The following is a 22,376-nucleotide window of genomic DNA, read 5'->3' as shown; positions in this document are numbered from 1 at the left end:
CTGAACCAGTTACAGAATATCTACTCAGGATCCAAAGTCTGCCTCTCTAAGGCACATCCCTTACACATCTTCATGGTTCTCTTCTTGGCCTCCCAACTCTCTTCCATGTAGACATGCCATCTGAGACATTCTAAGCATGCATCAGATCCTCATTATGAAAATATGCCTTTTTCAAAAGGAACAAGTTGGGAAAAAAGATATTGTGTATTAAAATATAAGGAAATTCAATAACTGAAATGTGGAAGTGTGATGAAAAATGTTAAGGTGAGGATCAATGGATCCAAGTACCAGAGTGACATTGTCATCAGAACACTGGGACTAATATAATATTATCAGATCATCTGTACAAAAAAAAGGAATTTGATAAAGAATTTAGGAAACATTTCAAAAGTACGACAGAGGAGCATGATTCGCTATTGATGTGGAATTTCAATTATCTGCTAGAGCCTCTCTCTCTCTTTCTCTTTCTCTCCCTCACTCTCTCCCTTCCAATCTCTCCCTCTCCCTCCCCCTTTCCTTCTCCTTCTCCCTCTCCCTCCCCCTCTCTAAAAAAAAGTCTTATGAATCCTCTTATTGATAAAGAATCCCCCCTCTCTCTCTCTACAAAAAGTGAAGGAACCAGAGGAATTGCTATTCTGGATCTGATTTTCATGACCAAGGAAGAACTGATTACCAAGATGAAATCAAAAGGAGCTTTAGAAAGAAGTAACCATATAATCTTAGAATTTGTGATGTAGGAAAGGAAAGCTGGTCACATTCTAGCATATATCCTAGATTTTAGGACAGAATAATTCAAAGAGCTCAGAGAGAGAATTAGCACAATTCTAGGATCTAAAACTCTTTAGGAGCCTTTGATAAAAATCTGAACATAAAAGAGAAACAATTAAAATGGTGATGACAAGGGGTAGTTGTCTAAAGACTTCTGTAGCTAGAAGGGAGCTCCCCAAGCAACAAAAAATATGTGTAGCAGATAAATCAGAAACTGAAGAAATTATTGGTTGTGATTGTGATGTCAATGTCAGTCAATTTTGAAAGGCCATGGCAAACAGGAGAGGTACTTCAAGAATAGAAAAAGGTAATGTTGTTCCAGTTTTCAAAAAGAAAGAAAGAAAGAAAAATCTTCAAATAAAAGACCATTGAACTTTATTTCAATTTCTGGAAAAAAATCTCATTAAAGGAATGATCAGTAAATATCTGTAAGAGAATGTGTAATCACAAAAAGTGACCAGAATAATCTCAGAGCAATTGAGCAGATCAAGGAAATACAATAAATATAATTTTTACTGAGATTGCTATTTAACCACTGAGCAGGGGTTTACCTCCTCCCCCTGAAATAAAGAGGCAAAGCTGATCCTTCTAGACAATAACTATCTCCAACAAAAGAGTCAGGTTTGAATATAACTTTCCTTTTGATCACTATCCTGAACTCATCAGTGTTTTCTTTCATGGATGGCTAAATGTTTTGCCTGGGTTTCCTTATTTGAAGTAGTATGGCAACATAAATAATTAGAGAATTCACAGGGGGCTTTTAGCCTAGGGGCAATGGTCTTCAGTACACATAGGAATCTTTCTGCTTTTTGGAGGAACTTAAGACTACAAGTTATCAGTATAAATCATCATAGCTGAACAAGCCTCAAGTTTGCGAAATCCCAGCAAATGTCCAAAGATGAGGATCTCCAAACTGTTTGAATTCTTGCATTCAATTCATTCTACTGACACCTCCTATTACACTTTTGGCATGAAATGAAAAACAGATATGACTCGGGAGCAATTAAGAATCATTTTATCTTTAGGGAAAACCAGCTTTAAAGTACAATTGCAAGCATCAAACAAACAGCATAAAAGAAATGTAGAATTAAAATTTTTATGGAAGGCTATAAAGAATAAAAGGAGGTACTTCATTAATCTCTTGGTTTCTTGAGTGGGAGAGGAGGAGGGAATGGACTAGTGATCAGACAGAAGCCACATTTTATAAGGATGCTAACCTCCTGATAGAATTTGAAATCATTTTTCTTTCTACCATTGTCATTCGCCCATTTGTACATCTGTCTATTTCTCTGTCTCTTCCTCTATTATAGGATGATTCATAAATCCCTTGATTCGATGGAAAATTCTACTCTTAGCTGTGTTCACAATGGCTTTAGAAAGGTCACTTTCAATCTCTGAGTCTAAAATCAGGATCTAAAATTAAAGACAACACTAAGGGAAAAAATATGTCCTTTGCCCCCTAAGGCATAATACCACACTTTCACCTAACAAGTAACACCTCTTATTTCCTAGGATCTCAAAATTTCTACAATCATTTGTTCTGACTTCCAGAATTGACTCACATCACATAATTTCACAAGAGGATGAAGTTATAAACTTTAATCTGCCCTTTTCGTGGATGTACAAGCTCTATGGGAATCTTTTTTCCATTTCACTGTGCTTCCCAGGTGCCCCTGCTTTCTCACGAACAATGCCAGTAGAATATAAACTCTGGCACAATCTACCAAGTTGTAAAGGCTTTAAGTATGGGTCTGGTGATGAATTTGTATGCATACCTGTTGTTAAAGGATTAGCCTAGTTAAATCCAAACAACATCATAGTGAGCCCATAGAATGATTAATTTTTCCCACAATAATTTTTGACAATTATCTGTTAAGTTATAGAGCAGATGATATCTGGAATATGAACTCAGGAAGAGATATTCTTATATTTTGTAAGGAAAACACATCTACAAAATTATGAATTCTTGAAGAAATGAAATATGGGATGAAGAAATAATCCCTGAAAAGTGGGAATTTATAGGAAGGAAGAAAAGCTGAGGCTTCTCTAATTTATAATTACTCAATTAAATTCAATAATTGTTTATTAAGGGTTTACCATATACCAGGAGCTAGATTAGATGCTAGTGATACAAAAATGAAAACAAAATAGTCTCTAAACTCAAGGATCTTATATTCTCTTCAAGATGGGTAAGGAGATACAGCAGAAATAAATTTGAGGAAGGACAAGATAATTTAAAGAGAAAAAGAAGAATAGCAACTGAGGGTGGAGGTGCAGAGATCAGAAGAGGCTTCTCAGAAGAGTCTCCAAAAAAACATCTTCACAGTTAAAGATTCTGATAAAGGCCTCATTTCCAAAATATATAGAGAAGTGACTCAAATTTATAAGAAATCAAGCCATTCTCCAATTGATAAATGGTCAAAGGATATGAACAGACAATTTTCAGAGGATGAAATTGAAACTATTACCACTCATATGAAAGAGTGTTCCAAATCATTATTGATCAGAGAAATGCAAATTAAGACAACTCTGAGATACCACTACACACCTGTCAGATTGGCTAAGATGACAGGAAAAAATAATGATGAATGTTGGAGGGGATGCGGGAAAACTGGGACACTAATGCATTGTTGGTGGAGTTGTGAACGAATCCAACCATTCTGGAGAGCAATCTGGAATTATGCCCAAAAAATTATCAAATTGTGCATACCCTTTGATCCAGCAGTGTTACTTCTGGGCTTATATCCCAAAGAAATACTAAAGAAGGGAAAGGGACCTGTATGTGCCAAAATGTTTGTAGCAGCCCTGTTTGTAGTGGCTAGAAACTGGAAAATGAATGGATGCCCATCAATTGGAGAATGGCTGGGTAAATTGTGGTATATGAATGTTATGGAATATTATTGTTCTGTAAGAAATGACCAGCAGGATGAATACAGAGAGGCTTGGAGAGACTTACATGAACTGATGCTGAGTGAAATGAGCAGAACCAGGAGATCATTATACACTTCTACAACGATATTGTATGAGGACATATTTTGATGGAAGTGGATTTCTTTGACAAAGAGACCTGAGTTTCAATTGATAAATGACGGAGAAAAGCAGCTACACCCAAAGAAAGAACACTGGGAAACGAATGTGAACTATCTGCATTTTTGTTTTTCTTCCCGGGTTATTTATACCTTCTGAATCCAATTCTCCCTATGCAACAAGAGAACTGTTCGGTTCTGCAAACATATATTGTATCTAGGATATACTGCAACATATCCAACATATAAAGGACTGCTTGCCATCTAGGGGAGGGGGTGGAAGGAGGGAGGGAAAAAAAATCGGAACAGAAACGAGTGTCAATATAAAGTAATTATTAAATAAAAATTAAAAAAAAAGAAGAAGAGTCTCCCAAGCTGAACCTTGAAGGAAGAACTGGGTTTTATAAGAATATATTCCCTACACTAAGTGTCTCTTGGACTGGAATCAGGAAGATTCATCTTCCTGAATTTAAATCTGACTTATTAGCTGTATTATCCTGAATTGCTCTATGTACCTACAAAGATGGAGAAGGTATGAACTTGGAGGATGAATATCTGAGTTCAAATTCTCTAGCTTTGAAATGAATCAGCTTTGGGGCCCTGTAGTGATCTTCTCTGAGGCCCAGTTTCTCCTCCATCAAATAGTAGTGATCACCTTTGCACTATCTTACAGAATTATTGTGAGGAGAGTGCATCATTACATGAATATCCCTAAGGGATCAATGCCACATGGCTAACAACAATATGACAGAGAGATTTACCCAGACCATCTCCTTCCTCCTTTGGAATAGAGAAGGAGAAAAGTCTCTTAAATTCTTAACAAAATAAAAAAAACAGTCTATTTGTTATCAATTCCAAAAGTCTAAGCAGGGGTCCTCAAACTACGGCCCACAGGCCAGATGCAGCAGCTGAGGACGATTATCCCCCTTACCCAGGGCTATGAAGTTTTTTTTATTTAAAGGCCCACAAAACAAAGGTTTTTACTATAGTACGTCCTTCCAACCAGTGCTGAGACAGGAGTAGGGCCTTCTATGGCTGAAGAAAGTCATGGGTGTAGGCCGAATTGGGCTGACTTTCCGGTTGCGGTGATGATGAGTCCTAGGAGGGTTAGGGTATCGACGTTTGTTATGAAGATGTGTTGTCTGAGGGAACAGTGAAATGGTCCCCTATTTAAAAAGTTTGAAGACCCCTGGAAGGGACAATTTTTTAAGAAATATCATTCTAGGCCCCAGGCATGGATTTCACTAGGAACCTAAATTCTTAGAAATTAGATACCATAGCTTTGAATGTTTCCCCTGGCTCTCAAAAATTCTCACACTTGAAACAATGCTCTTAACATATCAGATGCTTATTAAGAATTGAAACGAATTCTCAAAATCATTAACTAATTAAGAATATAAAGTAAGGTAGACAGAGTCCTGGACTTGGAAACCAGAAGCCTAGAATCTAATATGGGGTTTGGCCACCAGCTCACTATTATGTGACCTTGAGCAAGGAATGACCTTTTTTACAGCTAAGTTTCTTTCTCTGTAAAATTAGAAAGTTGGACTCATTTCTAAAGTCCTTTTCATTCTAATCTTAAATGTCCTAAGCTCCCCCTAACTCTGACATTCTGTGCTCTAAAGTCTCTTTTATCTCTTCCTGTCCTATGTTCTAAGGTTCCTCCCAGCTCTAATATTCCATGTTCTAAAGTCTCTCCCAACTCTGACATTTCATATTCTAAGGGGTCTTTTTATCTCTTAACATTCTATTTTCGAAGGCCTTTCCAGCTCTGACATTCTCTGTTTAGATGGAGCTGAAAGTTGGGAACGCTAACGGATTCACATCGGAGACTATAATTCAATCTAAACATATCTGCTCAAACACTTCAAAGATTTTTTTTTTAAATTGGAACAGGATGGAGTATTCCTCTCTCTTTTCCTCTCTTTTTTTTATAAGTGCCATAATTTCCCCAAATTTTTGAGATGAGGAAACTGAGGATGAGCAGAGGGAAGGAAACAAGCATTTAAGTGCCTACTATGTGCCAGCCCCTGGGCTGACTGCTTTACAAGTATGATCTCATTGGATTTTCACAACTATATATTTTTTTGCTGCTGTTTCCCCCATTTTATAGATGGGGAGATGGAGGCTGGGAAAGATTAAAGCTTATTTGAGGTCACAGGGCTATAAAGACCTGATATAGCCATATTTTACAAGTGTATAATTGTACATGTACAGAGTGTGTCTGTATCATGTCTATGTGGTGCTGTACATGCTTATATGTGAGTGTGAGGTAAATGAGCGAAGTTAAAACTCCTTCCATTTATTTAACACAGAAGGGATGCTCTTAGGTCACCTTGTCCATAGAACACCTTCTGTGCACCCCCTTGTGGCGACGTGGGGACATTAGGTTGTCTGAGACTTGCAAACTCCCCAAACGGCAGAAACCAAGAACACTGTGGGGCAGACGCTGCCCTCTGCTGGCCAACGAGGGAATACAACCTTTAAAAAGCCATCATTCCATCCCGCGCCCGTTTCACAGAGGGAGGTACAGAGACTCCCCAGCTTCCAGGAGCAGGGCCCGGACTCTCGGAGAACTTGCTGGTTCCGATCCAGAGCGCAGGTCTTCTGCTGCCGGTTGCCATAGCACCCGCTCAGTCCCCTTGCCCTTCTGGTCCAGGCTGCCAGAATAAAGTTCTTTGATAATGCTGGATACCCATAATCCTGGCTGTTTGGGGGGCAGATGGCAGTGGGGGGTCTGACCTTCGGCAGCCGTCACCTCTGGCTATTTTCCTACTTGTTTTGTTTTAGTCAAATATAACATTTTCAGTCACTTTATGGCCCCAAAGATAAATGGAATGATTTGCCATTTCCTCCTCCAGTTCATTTAACAAGTGAGGAAACTGAGGCAATCAGAATCAAGTGACCTTACCCATGGTCATGCATTAGCAAGCAGCCGAGGTTAGATTTGAACTCACCAGAATGAACCTTCCTGCTTCCAAGTTCAGTGCTCTAACCATTGCACCACCTAGCTGCCCCAAATAGAAAATCCTCTTTATGTATTTTAAAGTCCTTCAGTACCTGGTCCCTTTCATCCTCTTTAAAATCTGCACTCCAGAGACACTGACCTAGCCTAGAACAATCTATTTCCTAATCACTGTCTGGTCTCAATGCTTAGAATGTCAACCTTCACTCTGCAATTGGCTTCTGACAAACTCTCACTGAAACATATTTCTCCTATCTTCTTGTACTTGTGAAATCAAGTCTCCCAAGTGTAACACTCTGTAATTATCCCCATTAAGTTTCATCTTCCTAGATCCAGTGCAATAGTCTATCCAGTCAAGATTGAGAGGGGGCGCCGTGTCTTGGCTCTGTCATTCAATATATTAATTGCGCTCCCTGCTTTATATTCTTTGTAGGTTTTATAAGAGAGTGCCATCTTTATCCAAGTTGTTGTTAACAATATTAAACAGTAGAAGGCCCAGGAGAGATTCCCAAGAGCTCTTTGGTAGAGTCCATTATATACCAAAAATTAGTCATTGTTCTTTAAGTCCCATCATCCAAACATTTCTGAATCCATCTAATTATGTCATCACCAACAAAAACTTTTTTCCCCTCACTTCTCAGCCTATAATGTAGGGTAGAGTTATAAAGCTTATTTGAAGACAAAGGCCATCTTTGTTTCAGACCTGAGCAGAGACAGGTGTTTGAATATAGGACTCTGAGATAAAAATTATGCAGAGCTAAAAACTTAGCTAAAGCCAGGACTTAAAAACAGTTTGGGTAACTTAGTGGGCTTGACAGTCAGCCTTATCTGGACAAATTCTATTAAAGACATCTCTTGTTGTCTTTATGCCAGTTCTGTTGACTACTCCCTTCCTTTTTCTTCTTTGGCTTTCAAGACATTCTATTCTCCAAAACATCCTTCTGTCTCTCAAAAAGATCCTTCATTATTTTTCCTTTTCTCCTAGTATCTCTTTAGGCTCTGCTCTTAACATACTCTCAGTCTCTCTCTTTGTCCCTCTCTTTCTCAATCTCTTGATCTCTTTCTCAGTATATGTCTTTTTCTCTATCTCTCTTTGTCTTTGTTTCTTTTTCTGTCTCTTTCTTTGTCTCTCCTCTTCATCTGTTTATCTCTCTTGATTATTAGTGCACACTTTCTGTTCTGATAATATCATTCATCTCAATGATTTCATTTACTACCTCTGTGTAAATGACTTCAACATCTATATCTCCAACCTCTCTACTATTGAATGCACTTTGTAAATATGATCTCATTTGGTCCTCACAGCAAACCTGGGAGGTAGGTATTATTACTCTCTTCATTTTACAGTTAAAAAAACTGGGGCTTAGATCTTCCTGACTCCAAGTTCATAACTCTATCCATTATGCCATTTAGACTACCAGATCACCATATTGACTAATAAGGAGATTGCAGCCCACTACAATACCTGATAGTTTTTGCCATGACCAATGCAGGAATTTGTTTCATTTGATTATATATTTTTGTTATAATACATATTTGTTTTTCTTTTTCTTTCCCCCCTTATAGGGAGAAGTGAGGTTGGAAAGGATAGAAGATGGACTTTGTTCCATGGGGGGGGGGATTATTCTTGTACTTGTGAAATTTGATTTTCTGACTCTGAATAGAGTTCATGGGGTTTTGCAGGGTGGGAGAAGAAATCAGAATTTCCCAAACACTTAGCAGTGAATACTCTCAAAATAGTGAATTTGTTATGAGCTAGTGGCAACAAGACAGCAAGACACAAAATGTATACAACTTAATGATATTTACTGAAGGATCTTCTTTTTACAGCCAGTGAAAAGTCTTAAGGGAACTGAAAGGGAGTGCTGTGGTTTTTCTAGTCTATATTTCAAATGGAGTCCGGACATCTATACAACATAAATCCCAAAATGGTTTTTGGTAATGGCACTATCAAAGAAGCCTCCCCTGCTCTTCCTTTTCATCCCCATCAATCACACAATGTTCCCTCAATTTGCCTATTCCCAGAAATTCTGAGACAGAGATCGACTAAATGGGATAGCAAGGGCAGGATTAAAACAGCCATTTGTCCTTCCTTTGCTCAAGGCTTCCTAATTAGAGGATTTTGAAATCTGTTATTTACAATTCCAAGAACTAGGATGCTACAAAAAACTTGCACTTTAGCTATGAAGTCTGAGTTTTTTAAAAACAAGCAAAGATATTTTTAGTTGTTATATTTGGAGAGAGATAGAGGTGATCTTATCTGTGATTTTATCATATTAGGAGGAAGACATTTTCTCCAACAGAACAGAACAGCAATCTTTCTGCTACTTAAAACCTTCTAAGGCTTTAAAGACATTGAAAGCTCAACTTTGGGGATTTAAAACAAAAATACCAGGAATCAAACAATTGAATAGATATACAAGAAAATAAACAAGCTGTAATGACTCAAGTAATCTAATTTATACCAAAATTATGTGGCCACTGAGAAATGAATAATCTCAAGATCTGCTGTTCATCAAGAAAATAATGGTTCCTTTAATCAAGTAGTTTATAATTTGCCCTTGGGATTTTGCATGTGACTTTTTTGAAGACAGCCCAGTCAATTCATAGATAGCCACAAAAGCAGCCTAGCACTTCCAATTACCAATAATACATATATCTCTTAAATGACAAACCCTTTTACATAAACATGAAGAAAGAGATCATGGAAGCTACAAAACAGAAATGGAATGAATTGGAGCAATCATATTATGGCTAGCCTTAACATAAAACCCAAATCTGAGATTCTTTATCTAAAATAATTCTGTAACATTCTAACCTCTTGAGATCTTCTTTGAATTTTGAATATTCCAGAAGATTTTAGACTGTTTAGCTTTTCTTTTTGAATCCTGAATGTCAGTTTTATGTTATTTATAAAATTGATGAATAGACTATATCTTGCTTTATCTAAGTCAGTGATAAAAAATGTCTGGAAAAACAGGGCTAGGCACAATTACTTAAGAGTACTCCACAGAACCCTCCTTCATAGACCTCAATTCATTAAAATGGCACCATTTTGGGGGGTAACTATTCAGCTATTTTCAAATCCATATAACTGTATTACTTTTGTCTCCTTTTCACCATGAAAGTCTATCAAATGCTTTACAAAAATCTAGTTAAATCATATCTTTAGAATTTCCATGACCATATCTCACAAGGTGATATCTCCATATCACTGAAATAATCTAAACCACCATGAGCTTCTTCTCTAGAAATTCCCTATCAGGTTGTTTTTCCTTAAATCACCGACCAATTTCTGCTTTTCTAATACTCTTTTCTGTCAGGCAATGAATTTACTGAAGAAGATTTCTGGCAAGTTATTGCTTGACCTTCTGTTGCTGTTCAGTCAAGTTGGGAGCTATAAGTAAAGGGGCAAACCAGTATACTTTGCAGCATAATCTTATAGCATATAAATAGTAATAAATGGCATGACCATTGACTTCCATGATCAGTCCCTCTGTTCATGACATCCAGAAACCATCCAGAAGATGCTTTTCCTTAGTGATCTGATCTGGCAGCCAAGGACCAAAAATCTCCTCCTGAACTATAAGGCAAGAATCCAGTCAAAAAAGGAAAATAAGGTTTAGCCATATCTCCCTGGTCCTGAAGTTATATTGCACTCTATTAATAGAGTTCATCATTTAAGATTTGGCCCCCTGTACTAGCCTATGGAGATTTTTTTTTAGATTCCTGTTCTATCATCTACTCCAAACTAGCTCTGAAATTGTCCTTAATTTTGGTAAGCATACCCTTTAGGTTTTCATCCAAGTCTTTAATTTAAAAATAAATAAATAAACAAACAAAGAAACAAAGAAACAACAACAACCAAAAAAAAAAAAAAAAACAAAAAACAGCACAGGACCAAGGACAGATCCCTGGGATATTCTGCTAGATACCTTCTTCTAATGTGATTTTAGTTGATTAATCACCATCATCATGGCTAAGGTTTATATAGTATTTATTTCCTACATACCAGGCAGTATGCTAAGCACTTTATAAATTTTATGTCGTTTGATCCTCACAAAAATCCTGGATAGTAGATGCTATTGTTATTCCTGTTTCACAGACGAAGAAACTGAATCAAGCAGATACTAAAAGACTTACCCAATGGAGTCACACATCTAGTGTCTGGGTCCAGGCATCTAACTAGTTCTGAATCTTCCCAAATGTATCTAATCCCTTTGTCTTCATCTCACGCACTACAAAAGTACAAGAGGCTTTGTCAAATCCTTTGCAGAGATCCACATTTATGGCATTCCCCTAATTCACATTTCATTCGATCCTATGGACAAAGGAAATGAGGTTAGGGTAGCAGAGTCTAGTCTTGATTAAATCACTATATTAATCTGTACTTCCCTTTCTGAATGTCCACAAACCATCCTTTTAATAAGATATTTTTAGGAGATTATTAAGAAATCAGAGCTACCTCTGCAGTCTGTACTTTAAGGACTCTTCCCTCTTTGAAAATCTGGATCATGACAGTTAAATGTAGGATGTGAAAAAGACCATTAAAATAGATCAGGTTCAGGGTTTTAGGAGTTCATATTAGAAAGAAATACAATGAGAACAATCAAGGAAGGAAAGATGTGAACAAGATTTCAAAGGACTAACCGGGTGGAGTGGGGGGGGGGGCAGGAGTGAATCTATTTCAGATGTAAAAGTAAGTGTAAGAATCAGAGACTCAGATACATAGTGTGTAGCTGAAGACTAAATTAAAGGAAGACTAAATTGGAAAGGTGAGAGGAGAGGGGACAGATTCCAGATTGGGAAGGGCCTTAGTTCAGGAAAAGAAATATGTCCAGTAAACAAACTTATATATTTATATTGAAATGAGAATGATCTGGTGAAATGAATCTGGAAGCAGGGATTTGATAAGGGAAAGACTAGAAGGGGGGACATTTAGGAAATCATCACAATAATCCATAGAAGAGATGATAAGCAATAAAGGACTGACATTCTTTGAATAGAGAGGAGGGGTTGACATAACAAATAATTGTAAATAAAAACTCACATTTTAATAGATCATAAAGGTTTACAAAGAGCTTTTCTCATAATAATCCTATCCTTTCTTTTTCTTACCTTGGAGGTAAAAAAAAAAGAATCCCTTTTCCCTACAGGGATTTCTGGATGTGTGGATCTGTGTGACTGAAGATAATTCTGTATCTGGGATTGTCAGTACATCCATAGATGTTTTCTTCTATGTTTCTGTAACTGTCTCACAGTCTCTCACTCTCAGCCACAGTCTTAGGGACAAAGTGATCAGAGACAAAGGTGTGGCATTCTAGGATCAGTTCTGGAGGGCCGAAGGGTGGGGGGTATATTGAGGAGGGTAAACTGGGGGTAGCACAGAGCTGGGAGTGTGGTGGGGGGTTGGACCGGTTTGGGATTGGGGACAGGGGACAGGTTCTTGGCTGGGGTCAGGATGCAGAAGTTCTTGAACAAAAGTAGAGATGGTGATGGCGCAGTGAAGTTTTTGCCGCAGAGATTATGTAAGAATAGGGAAACAGGTTGGGAGGGGTGAGGAGAACTCTGCAGGGAGGTGGTGAGGCAGATTTTGCAGAGGTTTTGAAGAAGGTGGGGAGACTGCGGACATGGATGGGGGAAACGGGGGGAGGGAATGACTGCAGTCTGCATCTGAGGGAGGGAGAAGGAGGTCTGGGGCGGAGCCCAGAAAGGACTGCAGAGGCTGGGGCCCAGCCTGGGATGACAGTTTGACATCTGGGTCTCCCATGGATTAAAAGTTAAATTTGGGGAAGGGGCGATGATGGGGCTGGGTGAGTGGGTAGAGGGAGAGGGGTCCTGGCAATATTCTGAGTTGAGGACCCGAATTTGGGGTAAGATTCTAGGCCAGGAGCTAAAATTCTGCAGTGGAGGTGGGGTTGGAGCAAAGGAGGGGGCTCTGCAGTAAGGGAGCGAGGGGAGGAGCCAGAGGGGGTCTGGAGAGGGGGCGGAGCCTAAGAGGGTCTAAAAGGCAGCGGTGCACCCCTCTCGGCTCACTTGCGCCGCAGCCGCCGCTGCGGCTGCAGCTGCGGACTTGGACATCGATGGACCCCGACGGACCTGGACAGACTCGGAAGGACCCAGATGGAGCCGGATGGACCTGGACGTGAGTGCTTTGTGGGAAAGCCGAGAGGCTGGAAAGAGTCTCTCGTGTACCCTACCAGTTAGTATAGATGGATTTTTAAGGGGCTCTTCAGGAAAGGGAGCGAAGGCAAATAAAGGGAGTCCTGGGCTCCTTTACCTGCTGGGATAGACTGGAGATTTCTACAGAAACTCCTTACTTTCCCACGCGGTCTTGTCTTTCTTATTCAGTTCTTCCCCGACCTCCCATTCCCGCAGGATTTCATCCTTCTCTTCCAAGTTTTCTCCCCTTCTCCCCTCTCCAAACTCTTTCTTTCCTCTCCAATCTTTCCCCGTCAATCTCTGCATCCTTACGGGACTCGTCCCACTCCCCAAAATGTTCCCCGTCTCCTATTCTATGCCCGGCACTCCACTTTCTCCTCACTCTGTGCTGTGTGATAATCCTTACTATTACGTTAGTTATTATTGCTGACAATTTATAAAATTCTTTGAGGTCTGCAAAACGCTTTTCATGTATTTGCTCACTTAGACCTCATAGCAACCTTGGGAGGGAGTTAATATAGTCCTCGTTTTACAGCTGAGGAAATAACGTGCCTCGCTCCCCTCCCCGCCCCTCAGCGCTTTTTTAGAGCCCCTTTTTCATTTGGGGGCGGGGGATTGCGGCAGAGGGTGGGGCGGGGTGGGGCGGGGTTTTGGCACTGCAGAATGCTGAATCACAGGGACCGCAGTGTTGACGTAATGTTGGCGCAGTGGTGGCGAGGTTGATGGGGACAAAAAGAGAGACCCTATTAAGAGTTAATGAGCCCTAGGAAGGCATATTGGTGATCAGATTCTTTCCCTTCGATTCTCGTTGCCAAAAGCGGGGTTAGAGTTGGTGCATAGAGACGTGTCTTAGAGAAGGATGCTTTCACTTGGGCGTAGAGAGAAACAAGGTGTCACAAAGCAATGTGCGCAAAATGATAATTATATGAAAATTAACGATATTATCAATGCGTCGTATTTCTATGGTACTTTAATGTTTGCAAAGATCGTTTCTCAAAATACTGCTCTGAGGTGGCTAATGCAAGTATTGTTTGTTTCCATTTTGTGGATGGGAAAACAGGCTCACAAAGATTCTTTGTCTTGCGGTTGATGATGGTCACTAAATTGTCGCAGTGCTTACAGGTTACTGCAGAAAAGGGGCGGGGCGGGGCGGGGCGGGGTTCTGGTACCGCAGAATGCTGAATCATAGGGACCGCAGTGTTGACGTAATGTTGGTGCAGTGTTGACGCAGTTTTGGCGCAGGGGTGGCGCTGTGGTGCCGCAGTGGTGGCGCAGTGGTATTGCGGTTATGTGAACAAAAAGAAAAATCCTATTAAAGTTACTGAACCCTAGCAAGATACAGACACCCCCGCTCCAGGGGCATACCAATGGTCTTCCTTCCTCAAGGTTCCGGGCACTTTCTTATTTTCCCAAAGGACACCCAGGATTCTTTGATGCCCAACATGGGGTTGGGGCGTATGGCTCGCTGATGGGGTTCACAAAGCCAGTCAGCATCAGAGAGCTCATTAGTTAGAGAAGAGGGTGTGGCGAGGCGGGGGCGGGAATCTGCTCCCGCAGGGACCGCAGTGATGGCGCAGTGATGGGGAAGACTAGATGAACAGTTAGCGAGCCCAGGAAGGTACCAATATCTCCGCCCACCCTCTTAACCCTTACCAAACCCGCTGCGCTATAAGAATGGGCGAGACGGGCTGCGGACTGGTCTTTAGACAACGATGTAATCAGGTGTGAGCGTCTAGGAAGGGGGCGGGGCAGGGGGCGGGGCTCCTCTCCCCCCCACCCCGTGACCTAGGCATCAGGCTGTCAAACCTAAGCAGAGACAATAAGCTGAGTCACACCCCCTCGGTCTACGTTAAGTGACATCTCCCTCCCCCTCCCCCTTCTGAGCAGTTACGCATTGCTCAGGTGGGAGGGGGACTGCGGCAGAGGGAGGTGAAAGGAGGGGCCATCTGAGAGCTCACAGCCTAGGTTGCGGAAAGCAACCAGCCAATCAGGATACTAGTTGGTTATGTCACATGGGTGTGGCCCAGACTCTTAATGAAGAGAGAACTGGAAGCCATGCGCACCTTTTGAAAGAGATGCGCATGTTCAACCTTCAGAAGAAAAGACTTGATAAGGGAGGGAGGGAGAGGGGAGGAGGGAGGGAGAGGGGAGGAGGGAGGGAGAGGGGAGGAGGGAGGGAGAGGGGAGGAGGGAGGGAGAGGGGAGGAGGGGGGAGAGGGGAGGGGGGAGGGAGAGGGGAGGAGGGAGGGAGAGGGGAGGAGGGAGGGAGAGGGGAGGAGGGAGGGAGAGGGGAGGAGGGAGGGAGAGGGGAGGAGGGAGGGAGAGGGGAGGAGGGAGGGAGAGGGGAGGAGGGAGGGAGAGGGGAGGAGGGAGGGAGAGGGGAGGAGGGAGGGAGAGGGGAGGAGGGAGGGAGAGGGGAGGAGGGAGGGAGAGGGGAGGAGGATGCTTATCTTCAAGTAATTGAAATGTTGTCTTGCTTCTTGTGGATGAAGGCCACTGGGTGGATACCTCAAGGATAAAGATAAGATCAATCCTAAAGGAGACTGTCATTTAATGTCACTGAGCCTCAGTTTCCTTATCTGTAAAATTAGAATAAAATAGCATCTAGCTCACTTAGCTATTGTGAGGATCCAATCAGGTAATATCTTTAAAGCGCTTTGCAAACCATAAGGTGATATATAAATTATAACCTCTTTTTACAGATGATGAAACAGTAGCCAAAAAAAATTATGACTTGCCCAAATTCACTAAGCTAGTAACCAATAAAGCTAGAATTTGAATAGCTGTTTTATGACTCCAAATACAGCGTCCTTTCCAATTGAATCAAATGAATTGAATTGAGGGGGATGGGTAGACAGAAGAGAGAATGGTAGCAGGTGAGACACGGAATACTTAGAGCAGAATTGGACAGGAGCAAGGAATTGAGACTTGGAGCCTTTCCTTAACTCCTTCCTCCCTGTGTTTCTTTCCCCCTCCCTCCCCTTTTTCCCTTTAACTTTCTCCCCAGGCTGAAGAATCCTGCCTGCAGCTTCCTGCTTCAATTTAGCAGCCCTTCCCCCAGCTTTCAACCATGAAGTTCTTTCCAGTCCTGCTTCTCATGACTATCATGGTCCAGCCACTGAGTAAGGAAGACAAACAGTTTGACCTCTAGGGGTTGAGGTGGGATGGGGGAGGTGCCCAGAAAGATTGGAATTCTAATGCTTCTCCTCACCTCATTCCAGCAATCCTATTCTAGGAAGGAATATCTGGGACCATAGCAGAAACGAAGGGTCTGATATGCCAGAGGTGGGGAGGAAGGGGTAGGTCGTGTGAGATTTGTGATGTCAATCACTTGAGATATTAGCAAAAGAGATAGAGGTAAATATGTCCTGGTGGGATCAACAGCTGTGGCCTGAGCCCTTGAGTCCAGTCCCTTGGGAATGCACCCACCCAGAAGGCATCTGCCTCATTTCCAATGCTTGGCCCTTAGCTAGAGATAGAGAGTGTGGGGTGGGGTGGGGGGGGGGGGGCCGTGTTAACCTCTGAATGAATCTATTGAATGAACCTTTGAATTTCCTCTATACACAGCCCATGCCCTGGAATGCTATGTCTGTGAACACAAAGGGTACAACTGCTTCAAGACCATGAGGTGCCCCGATTATGTCAACTACTGTATGACCACCCGGACCTGTAAGTAATCTCTTCGATTTCTTTCAAAGTTAGGACCACAATTTCAAAATGTTGCAACAGCAGGGTTCAAGTCAGACCTGAGAGAAATCTTAGGGATTATCTCATTAAACACCCTCATTTTACAGATAAGAAACTACATTCCTGACAAAAGGAGAGGAAGGACATTGTCACATCTTGAGAGATGGTGGCAAAGGCAGGGATTAAGAAACAAAACAAGACTAGGCTTCAAGAACTCCATTTGTTTTCTTTCGACTATTCAGTAATTGTTCCTTTGATGATGGAGATGTGACTCCTACCTTTTATTCCCTCATCAAGCTCTTGAAGCCCATCTTTAATGGGTTGAATGAAGGGAAGAAGGGTTTGTCAAGCTATGTCTGCCCTGCAGCTTCTTAATATGTGGGGATCCTGCCAATCACAGTCTGGAGGAGACAACAGAATAGGAAAACGCCCTGTTCTCATAGAACTAGTCTTAGGGAAGACTGGGGCTCCCACTTTGGGGGTAAGCCTGGGAAGTGCTCAGAGCAAAGGCTGCCCACTCCTGGAATCCTGAGCCTGTTTCCTTTTTTTTTCTCTTCCCTCCCCTCCCTATGGTGTTCAGATATCACTCCAACCAGGGTAACAGTCAGCAAGTCCTGTGTCCCCACCTGCTTTGAGACCCTGTACGATGGCTACACCAAGAATGCTGCCACCACGTCCTGCTGCCAGTACGACTACTGCAATGGGGCTAGCCTTGGGGCCCAGACCTCCTCAGCTCTGGCCCTCACCACAATCCTCAGCACGCTCTGGGGGCTGCTGCCCCCCAGCCTCTGACCCAGGCTAACTGGACCCCTTCCCTTTTCCCAGAAGCCCCAGATCAACTTGGCTCTGTGAGAGATGAGGAGAACATGGCGACTTCATAACTGTCCCTGGCCCCTGCCCCACACATCGAGCCCCTTCCATGACCTCTTCCCAGGACCATCTCTTCTGTCCCCAACCCCCAGCACTGAGGGGATGTCAGACCTTCCCCAGGTGCTTTCAAATCCAGATCTTCCCACTGCTGTAAAGGGCCTGGGAGTCAATCCTTCCCATACCTCCAGGGGATGGGAGTGGTCCTTCTTTCTAGCTAATCCATAGGCTTCTTCTCTGCCTGTCTTGGGAGTCAGGGGAATCTGTTGGAGCCCAAAGGTGGGAGGCAGAAGGAGAAGAGGCTCCTGGATTCTCGGATTTCCCTGTACCCTTCTTCATGGACTAGTTTTATTTTTATGCTGACCATCTTGGAACTCTTCATACTTCTGCTCCTTGATCCCATCCACTTTTCAAAATGTCTGACTTTGAACTTGATTGACTAATGTGGGACCTGACACCTGAAATGTTTATGGATCTGCCATCCACACCGGACTCCTTCTGCAGGGATGAGTGTTGGGGGAAGACCAATCTAGGGTGGGGTATGGAGGGGGGGGAGGCACAAACACAGGGGTTGGACAAGTATGGTTTTTTGTTACCTGTTGAGTTCTGATGGGGTTTTGGGGGTGGGGGGTGGAAGTAATAGAGTGCTGTTGCTGGGGAGGGAGTGGGAGATATGGAGAACCTGTCAAAGGGGGAGAATGCCCCCATCCCCAGGAAGCCCCTGGTCTGAGATGGATTGTCATAGTTAACCCCTTATTTCAGTTGGCTCTTCCAGAAGAATGGGAAGAGATTGGGTCCACAGGAAGGTAAGGTCCTCCCAAAGACTGATGCATACCATGGAAGGTTGAGATGGAGGGTAGCTTTCCTTAGCTGCCCCAGGAAGGTCCTCACAGACAGATTTGCCGAACGTGAGAGCTGGAAGATCCCTTAGAGACCATCTAATCCAATCCTCTCATTTTACAGATAAGGAAGTTGAGGCACAGGGAAGAGAGGTGACTTGCTAATGGTCACAAAGTAAGGTTGTGTGTAACACTGGGTCCCCATGGGTTCCCACACAACTCTGGATCCTTTTGTTACATCTGTGGTCTCCTGTGCTATTTTGAGTCACTTATCCCCAAACCTCAAGCTTGAGCCCCCGCCATTACATTTCTATGCCACACCAAAGAAAATATACATGACCATTCAAATACACAAACACACACACACTTCATTACAGCAGAATAGGAAGGTAAATAACAGGGTAGAAATGTCTGTACTCATGCACAAAAAGATTGCCATATTCTGTGCTTTTAACCCCCCTTTCCTCCTCCCCCCAGCTAACCCACTTTCAGTTCAAACCCAAGGAACCCCAGTGAATCTTTGGGTTTGAAGTCATCCGCCTCTTGGGTTTCTTTCCTTCCAGTCTCAGTGGGGCGAGATAAGTAGAATGAATGTCTAAGGGCTGAACGAAAGCTGGTCTCCCACCACAACTCTGGAATCGTCCGTCCCACAGTGGTCCGGCCAGGCTATGTAGCCGCCTGTGTTCCCCACAGCTCTCACAGCCCCACTGTTTGCTTTTCCCATCTGCTCATTTCTGTAGCTCCTGAACTGCTATGCTTCAGTACCTTCTGATCTCTCATCATATAGTAGCTACCTCCCTTTTCCAAGTCTGTGCCCCTACTCCCTAACCTCCGCCCCTCCACATCTGTTCTGCCCTTCCAAGTCTGCACTGCCAGCTCCCTCCATGTGGCTGCTCTCCCTTCCTATTTTAAGTCTACCTGACACAGTTCCTCTTCATCCAGATTTTGCAACCAACTGCCCATCTACAACGGTTGGAGAAAGGGGATCCTACTTCCCCGATTCTCCATAATTTCTGTCCTCCTGGTTGCCAGGGAGTTCAACAGTCTCCCCTGTGGGCAGCAGGCGGTTTTAGTGTGTTGCCTTAGCAGAGTCCCAATGCCAACCCACAGCTTCTTCTGGTGCTTCTTGTGTGCCTCTGTGCAGGAACGCTCTTGTTCCCCTGGCCTGCATCTGCCTGTTTCTGTAGCTGTGATCTTCACAGTCCTGTGGCCAGCCCACCTGACAGCTCTCTGGCTTGCCATGCTGCTGCCCCTCTCCCACATAGCTGCTCCCACCTGGAAGCCCCTGTTCACCGCTCTCTGCCGCATTTGCCTCTGTAATGGGCTGGCCTAACTCCTGTGGGTGCGAGCCCACTTCTGCCGCTGTGGCTCCCGCCAGACGTCAGTCTGGCGGCCCACAGCTTCCTGATAAACCTGTGCTGAATTCCTTCCTTCCGTGCACCCAGTAAGCATGAGTCAATGTTGGCCGATGGAAGGGAGATGGAGGAATACAGCCCAGAAGGAAGGGGTGGGGGGGAGGGCCTCTTCAGAGGCCTTCCTTCTGGGCTGTTGCCAGGATGGCTTGCCTTGACCTGTGGTCCTGAATCTCTTACATCTAGGAGAGAAGTGTTACCGATCCACCACCTTCCACACTTTCTCTCTCTGATGCTTAAGGGGACAGGGCCCAGGAAAGGCTTGGAGGGCTGAGGTTAGGATCTTTGGGGTCTAAAAAAAAAAAAAAAAAACCTCAAAGATATTTTTGTTGCTTGGTACTGGTGCACTGGAATTCAGCTTCTGCTCAAAGTCTGGATTTTGCTCTCGGGCGAGTCCAGCACAGTTATGTTTGTTTTGGTCCACAGTCAAAGTGAAGAGACAGCCCCACCGGCTCTTTGGCTGTTCTCGTAGGTGTTTCTACAGCAGGCTGCCTAAACCTCCAGTCTCCTGACCTTCCGGGAGGAGGCGGTCCTGCTTGTTTGTTTAGGCCCATCTGGACTCACTTTGAGGTCTGCTTGTACAGTAGCAGCCTCCTTTCTGCCTCAGTTTCCCGTCCCTGAGGCCAAGTGACACCAGTTTGGGTGATTTCTGATCTGTCTGTTTCTTTCTCTTCTTCTTTTTCTTCTTCTTCTTCTTCTTCTTCTTCTTCTTCTTCTTCTTCTTCTTCTTCTCTTCTTCTTCTTCTTCTTCTCTTCTTCTTCTTCTTCTTCTTCTTCTTTCTTTTTTCTTTCTTTCTTTCTTTCTTTCTCTCTCTCTTTCTCTCTCCTTCTCCTCCTCCACCTCCCTCCTTCCCTCCCTCTCTTTCCCATTTTCTTTCTCCTTCCTCCTCTCTCCCCTTCCTCTTTCCTCTCACTCTTTCTGCCTTTTCCTCTCTTCTCCTTCTCATCCTCTTCCCATCTCTATGCTCCCTTCCTATTTCCTTCCCCTTTCCCTCTATCTTCCTCCCTTTATGTCTTTTCCCTCTCTCCTTCCCCTTAACCCCTTCTCCCATCCCCTCCACCTCTCTCTCTCTCTCTCTCTCTCTCTCTCTCTCTCTCTCTCTCTCTCTCTCTCTCTCTGTCTCTCTCTCTCCCTCTCTCTTTCTTCTTCTCTCTTTTTCTCTCTCTTTCTCACAGGCATATCAGCTCCAAGTTATTGAAAGACTGCCCTGATAGGTGCAACAATAGGGGTGCAACAAAAGGGTTTCCCCTTGGGCACTTGGGTCAGTCTGAAGTTGTTTATGTGCTCAACCGGTAGTGCTCTTCCAATCATCCGCTTATGGAGCACAAATAGAGCACAAAGTTAGAGGCTGCATTTCCCTCCCAAAGGAGGGAATTGAGGGACTGGACATCGAGTTCCTGTGAATTCTCTGCACCTCCAAATTATCCACACTCTGCAAGCACCACAAACCATAACCTTGGAACTCTGCATTTTGGGGGAGTGTAGTTAAAAACAACAACAGCAACAACAACAACAACAGCAACAACAACTCACATTCACAACTCTACAGTCTATAAAACCCGGTGGAAAGTTGGTCCCCTGATATAACAGTAATGGCAGGTGGACAACCTGCATTCCCCAGAATTATTGCCACTGGGTTGGGGGCTGCTGAGGATGGCGTTTCTCTCTTCTGGAGAGTTTCTCTGTGATTCTCAGCTTACCCTCTCACCATGTTGGCTTTATCCTTATTTAGTATTTCCTGGAGGGGAGGGGGGGAGGTAATAACTAGTTCCAAAGTAACCCCAGTAACACTTGTCTTTTTAGTGATATTGGAATTTCCCAGTTTCAGGAAGTTCATGTAATAGATAACAGTTATCCCTTCTCCATTCCAATATACCTTAGCCAGGACTCAACAACCCCTCCAAGTGCCCTAGACAGGCTGTAAAGTCTTTGCAATACAATCACAATCATCCAAATAAATACCCCCCAAAAAAATAACAAAAAAAAAAAACAAAAAAAAAAATAACAAAAAACAAAAACAATAGTCCTCGAACTGTCCAGTCCTGTTGTTATGTGTCGGATTTTGAACACCTGAATAGCCCCGGTGACTGACTATTCAGCTCTGTTCTTCAGGTGTGTAATGTATGATGACAATTTAAAACTTAACTCACATCCACAACTCTACAGTCTACACAACCCGGTTCTACAATGTCACTACAACAACACACAATAAACAATAACTCCGGAAAAAAAAAAAAAAACTTGTCGTGTGGTTATTTGCCTCAATTTGTCTCTCATAAGAGTTATATTATAACTTGGCTGTTAAATTTCAACCAAGAAAAAGGGAGGTACCTCCAACAGAAGAAGAAGAATGGTGGGGAGACTACAAATGGAAGGTCTGAAGACTTTGAGAGAAGTGTGTCTGTGCTAGGATAAGTAACTAATTTGACCCAATATTCAGAAAAGCCTTACTCAAACCAAAAATCTCTGTATGAATGCATATAGGCACATGTCCATATGCATGGATAGATATATACATATGTCTATATATCCATATATGTGTATCTACCCATATGTATGTAGGGCTCCCATAGACCCCACATAATTCTGGAACTTTTTGACATTTCCTGGGTTCTGTTTTAGGTCAACAGTGACTCGAACCTCAGTCCA

The 22,376-nt window shown here is 43.0% G+C and overlaps 1 protein-coding gene and 1 long non-coding RNA gene across 4 annotated transcripts in view; one reads left to right on the top strand and one right to left on the bottom strand.

Moving 5' to 3' along the window:
- The window catches only part of LOC127544516 (uncharacterized), a 113,294-nt gene extending 102,155 nt beyond the window's left edge, over window positions 1–11,139 (bottom strand). For all 3 annotated transcript variants that reach the window (XR_007949461.1, XR_007949459.1, XR_007949462.1), the window contains exon 1: window positions 10,903–11,139. This is a non-coding gene — a long non-coding RNA (uncharacterized LOC127544516). The remainder of the gene's footprint in view (window positions 1–10,902) is intronic.
- Window positions 11,140–12,785: 1,646 nt separating this feature from the next.
- On the top strand, window positions 12,786–20,386 carry LYNX1 (Ly6/neurotoxin 1). The gene is made up of 4 exons (XM_051971178.1): window positions 12,786–12,904; window positions 15,929–16,043; window positions 16,489–16,590; window positions 17,189–20,386. Exons 2-4 carry the CDS (start codon window positions 15,992–15,994, stop codon window positions 17,398–17,400), a joined length of 366 nt encoding a protein of 121 aa, XP_051827138.1. The 5' UTR covers window positions 12,786–12,904; window positions 15,929–15,991; the 3' UTR covers window positions 17,401–20,386.
- The last annotated feature ends 1,990 nt before the right edge of the window (window positions 20,387–22,376 follow it).

Source organism: Antechinus flavipes, chromosome 1, assembly GCF_016432865.1.
Source record: "Antechinus flavipes isolate AdamAnt ecotype Samford, QLD, Australia chromosome 1, AdamAnt_v2, whole genome shotgun sequence".
Taxonomy (NCBI): Eukaryota; Metazoa; Chordata; class Mammalia; order Dasyuromorphia; family Dasyuridae; genus Antechinus; species Antechinus flavipes.
The sequence above is the reverse complement of the archived record's forward strand: the minus strand, read 5'-3'. Positions and strand labels throughout refer to the sequence as shown.

What these genes read in the sequence shown, in the direction of transcription:
- LYNX1 (XM_051971178.1), top strand. Translation starts at nt 15,992, where the DNA reads ATGAAGTTCTTTCCAGTCCTGCTTCTCATGACTATCATGGTCCAGCCA. An exon ending in TATCATGGTCCAGCCACTGA is followed by an intron (nt 16,044 to 16,488) that starts GTAAGGAAGACA and finishes CTCTATACACAG; the next exon opens with CCCATGCCCTGGAATGCTAT. An exon ending in CTGTATGACCACCCGGACCT is followed by an intron (nt 16,591 to 17,188) that starts GTAAGTAATCTC and finishes TATGGTGTTCAG; the next exon opens with ATATCACTCCAACCAGGGTA.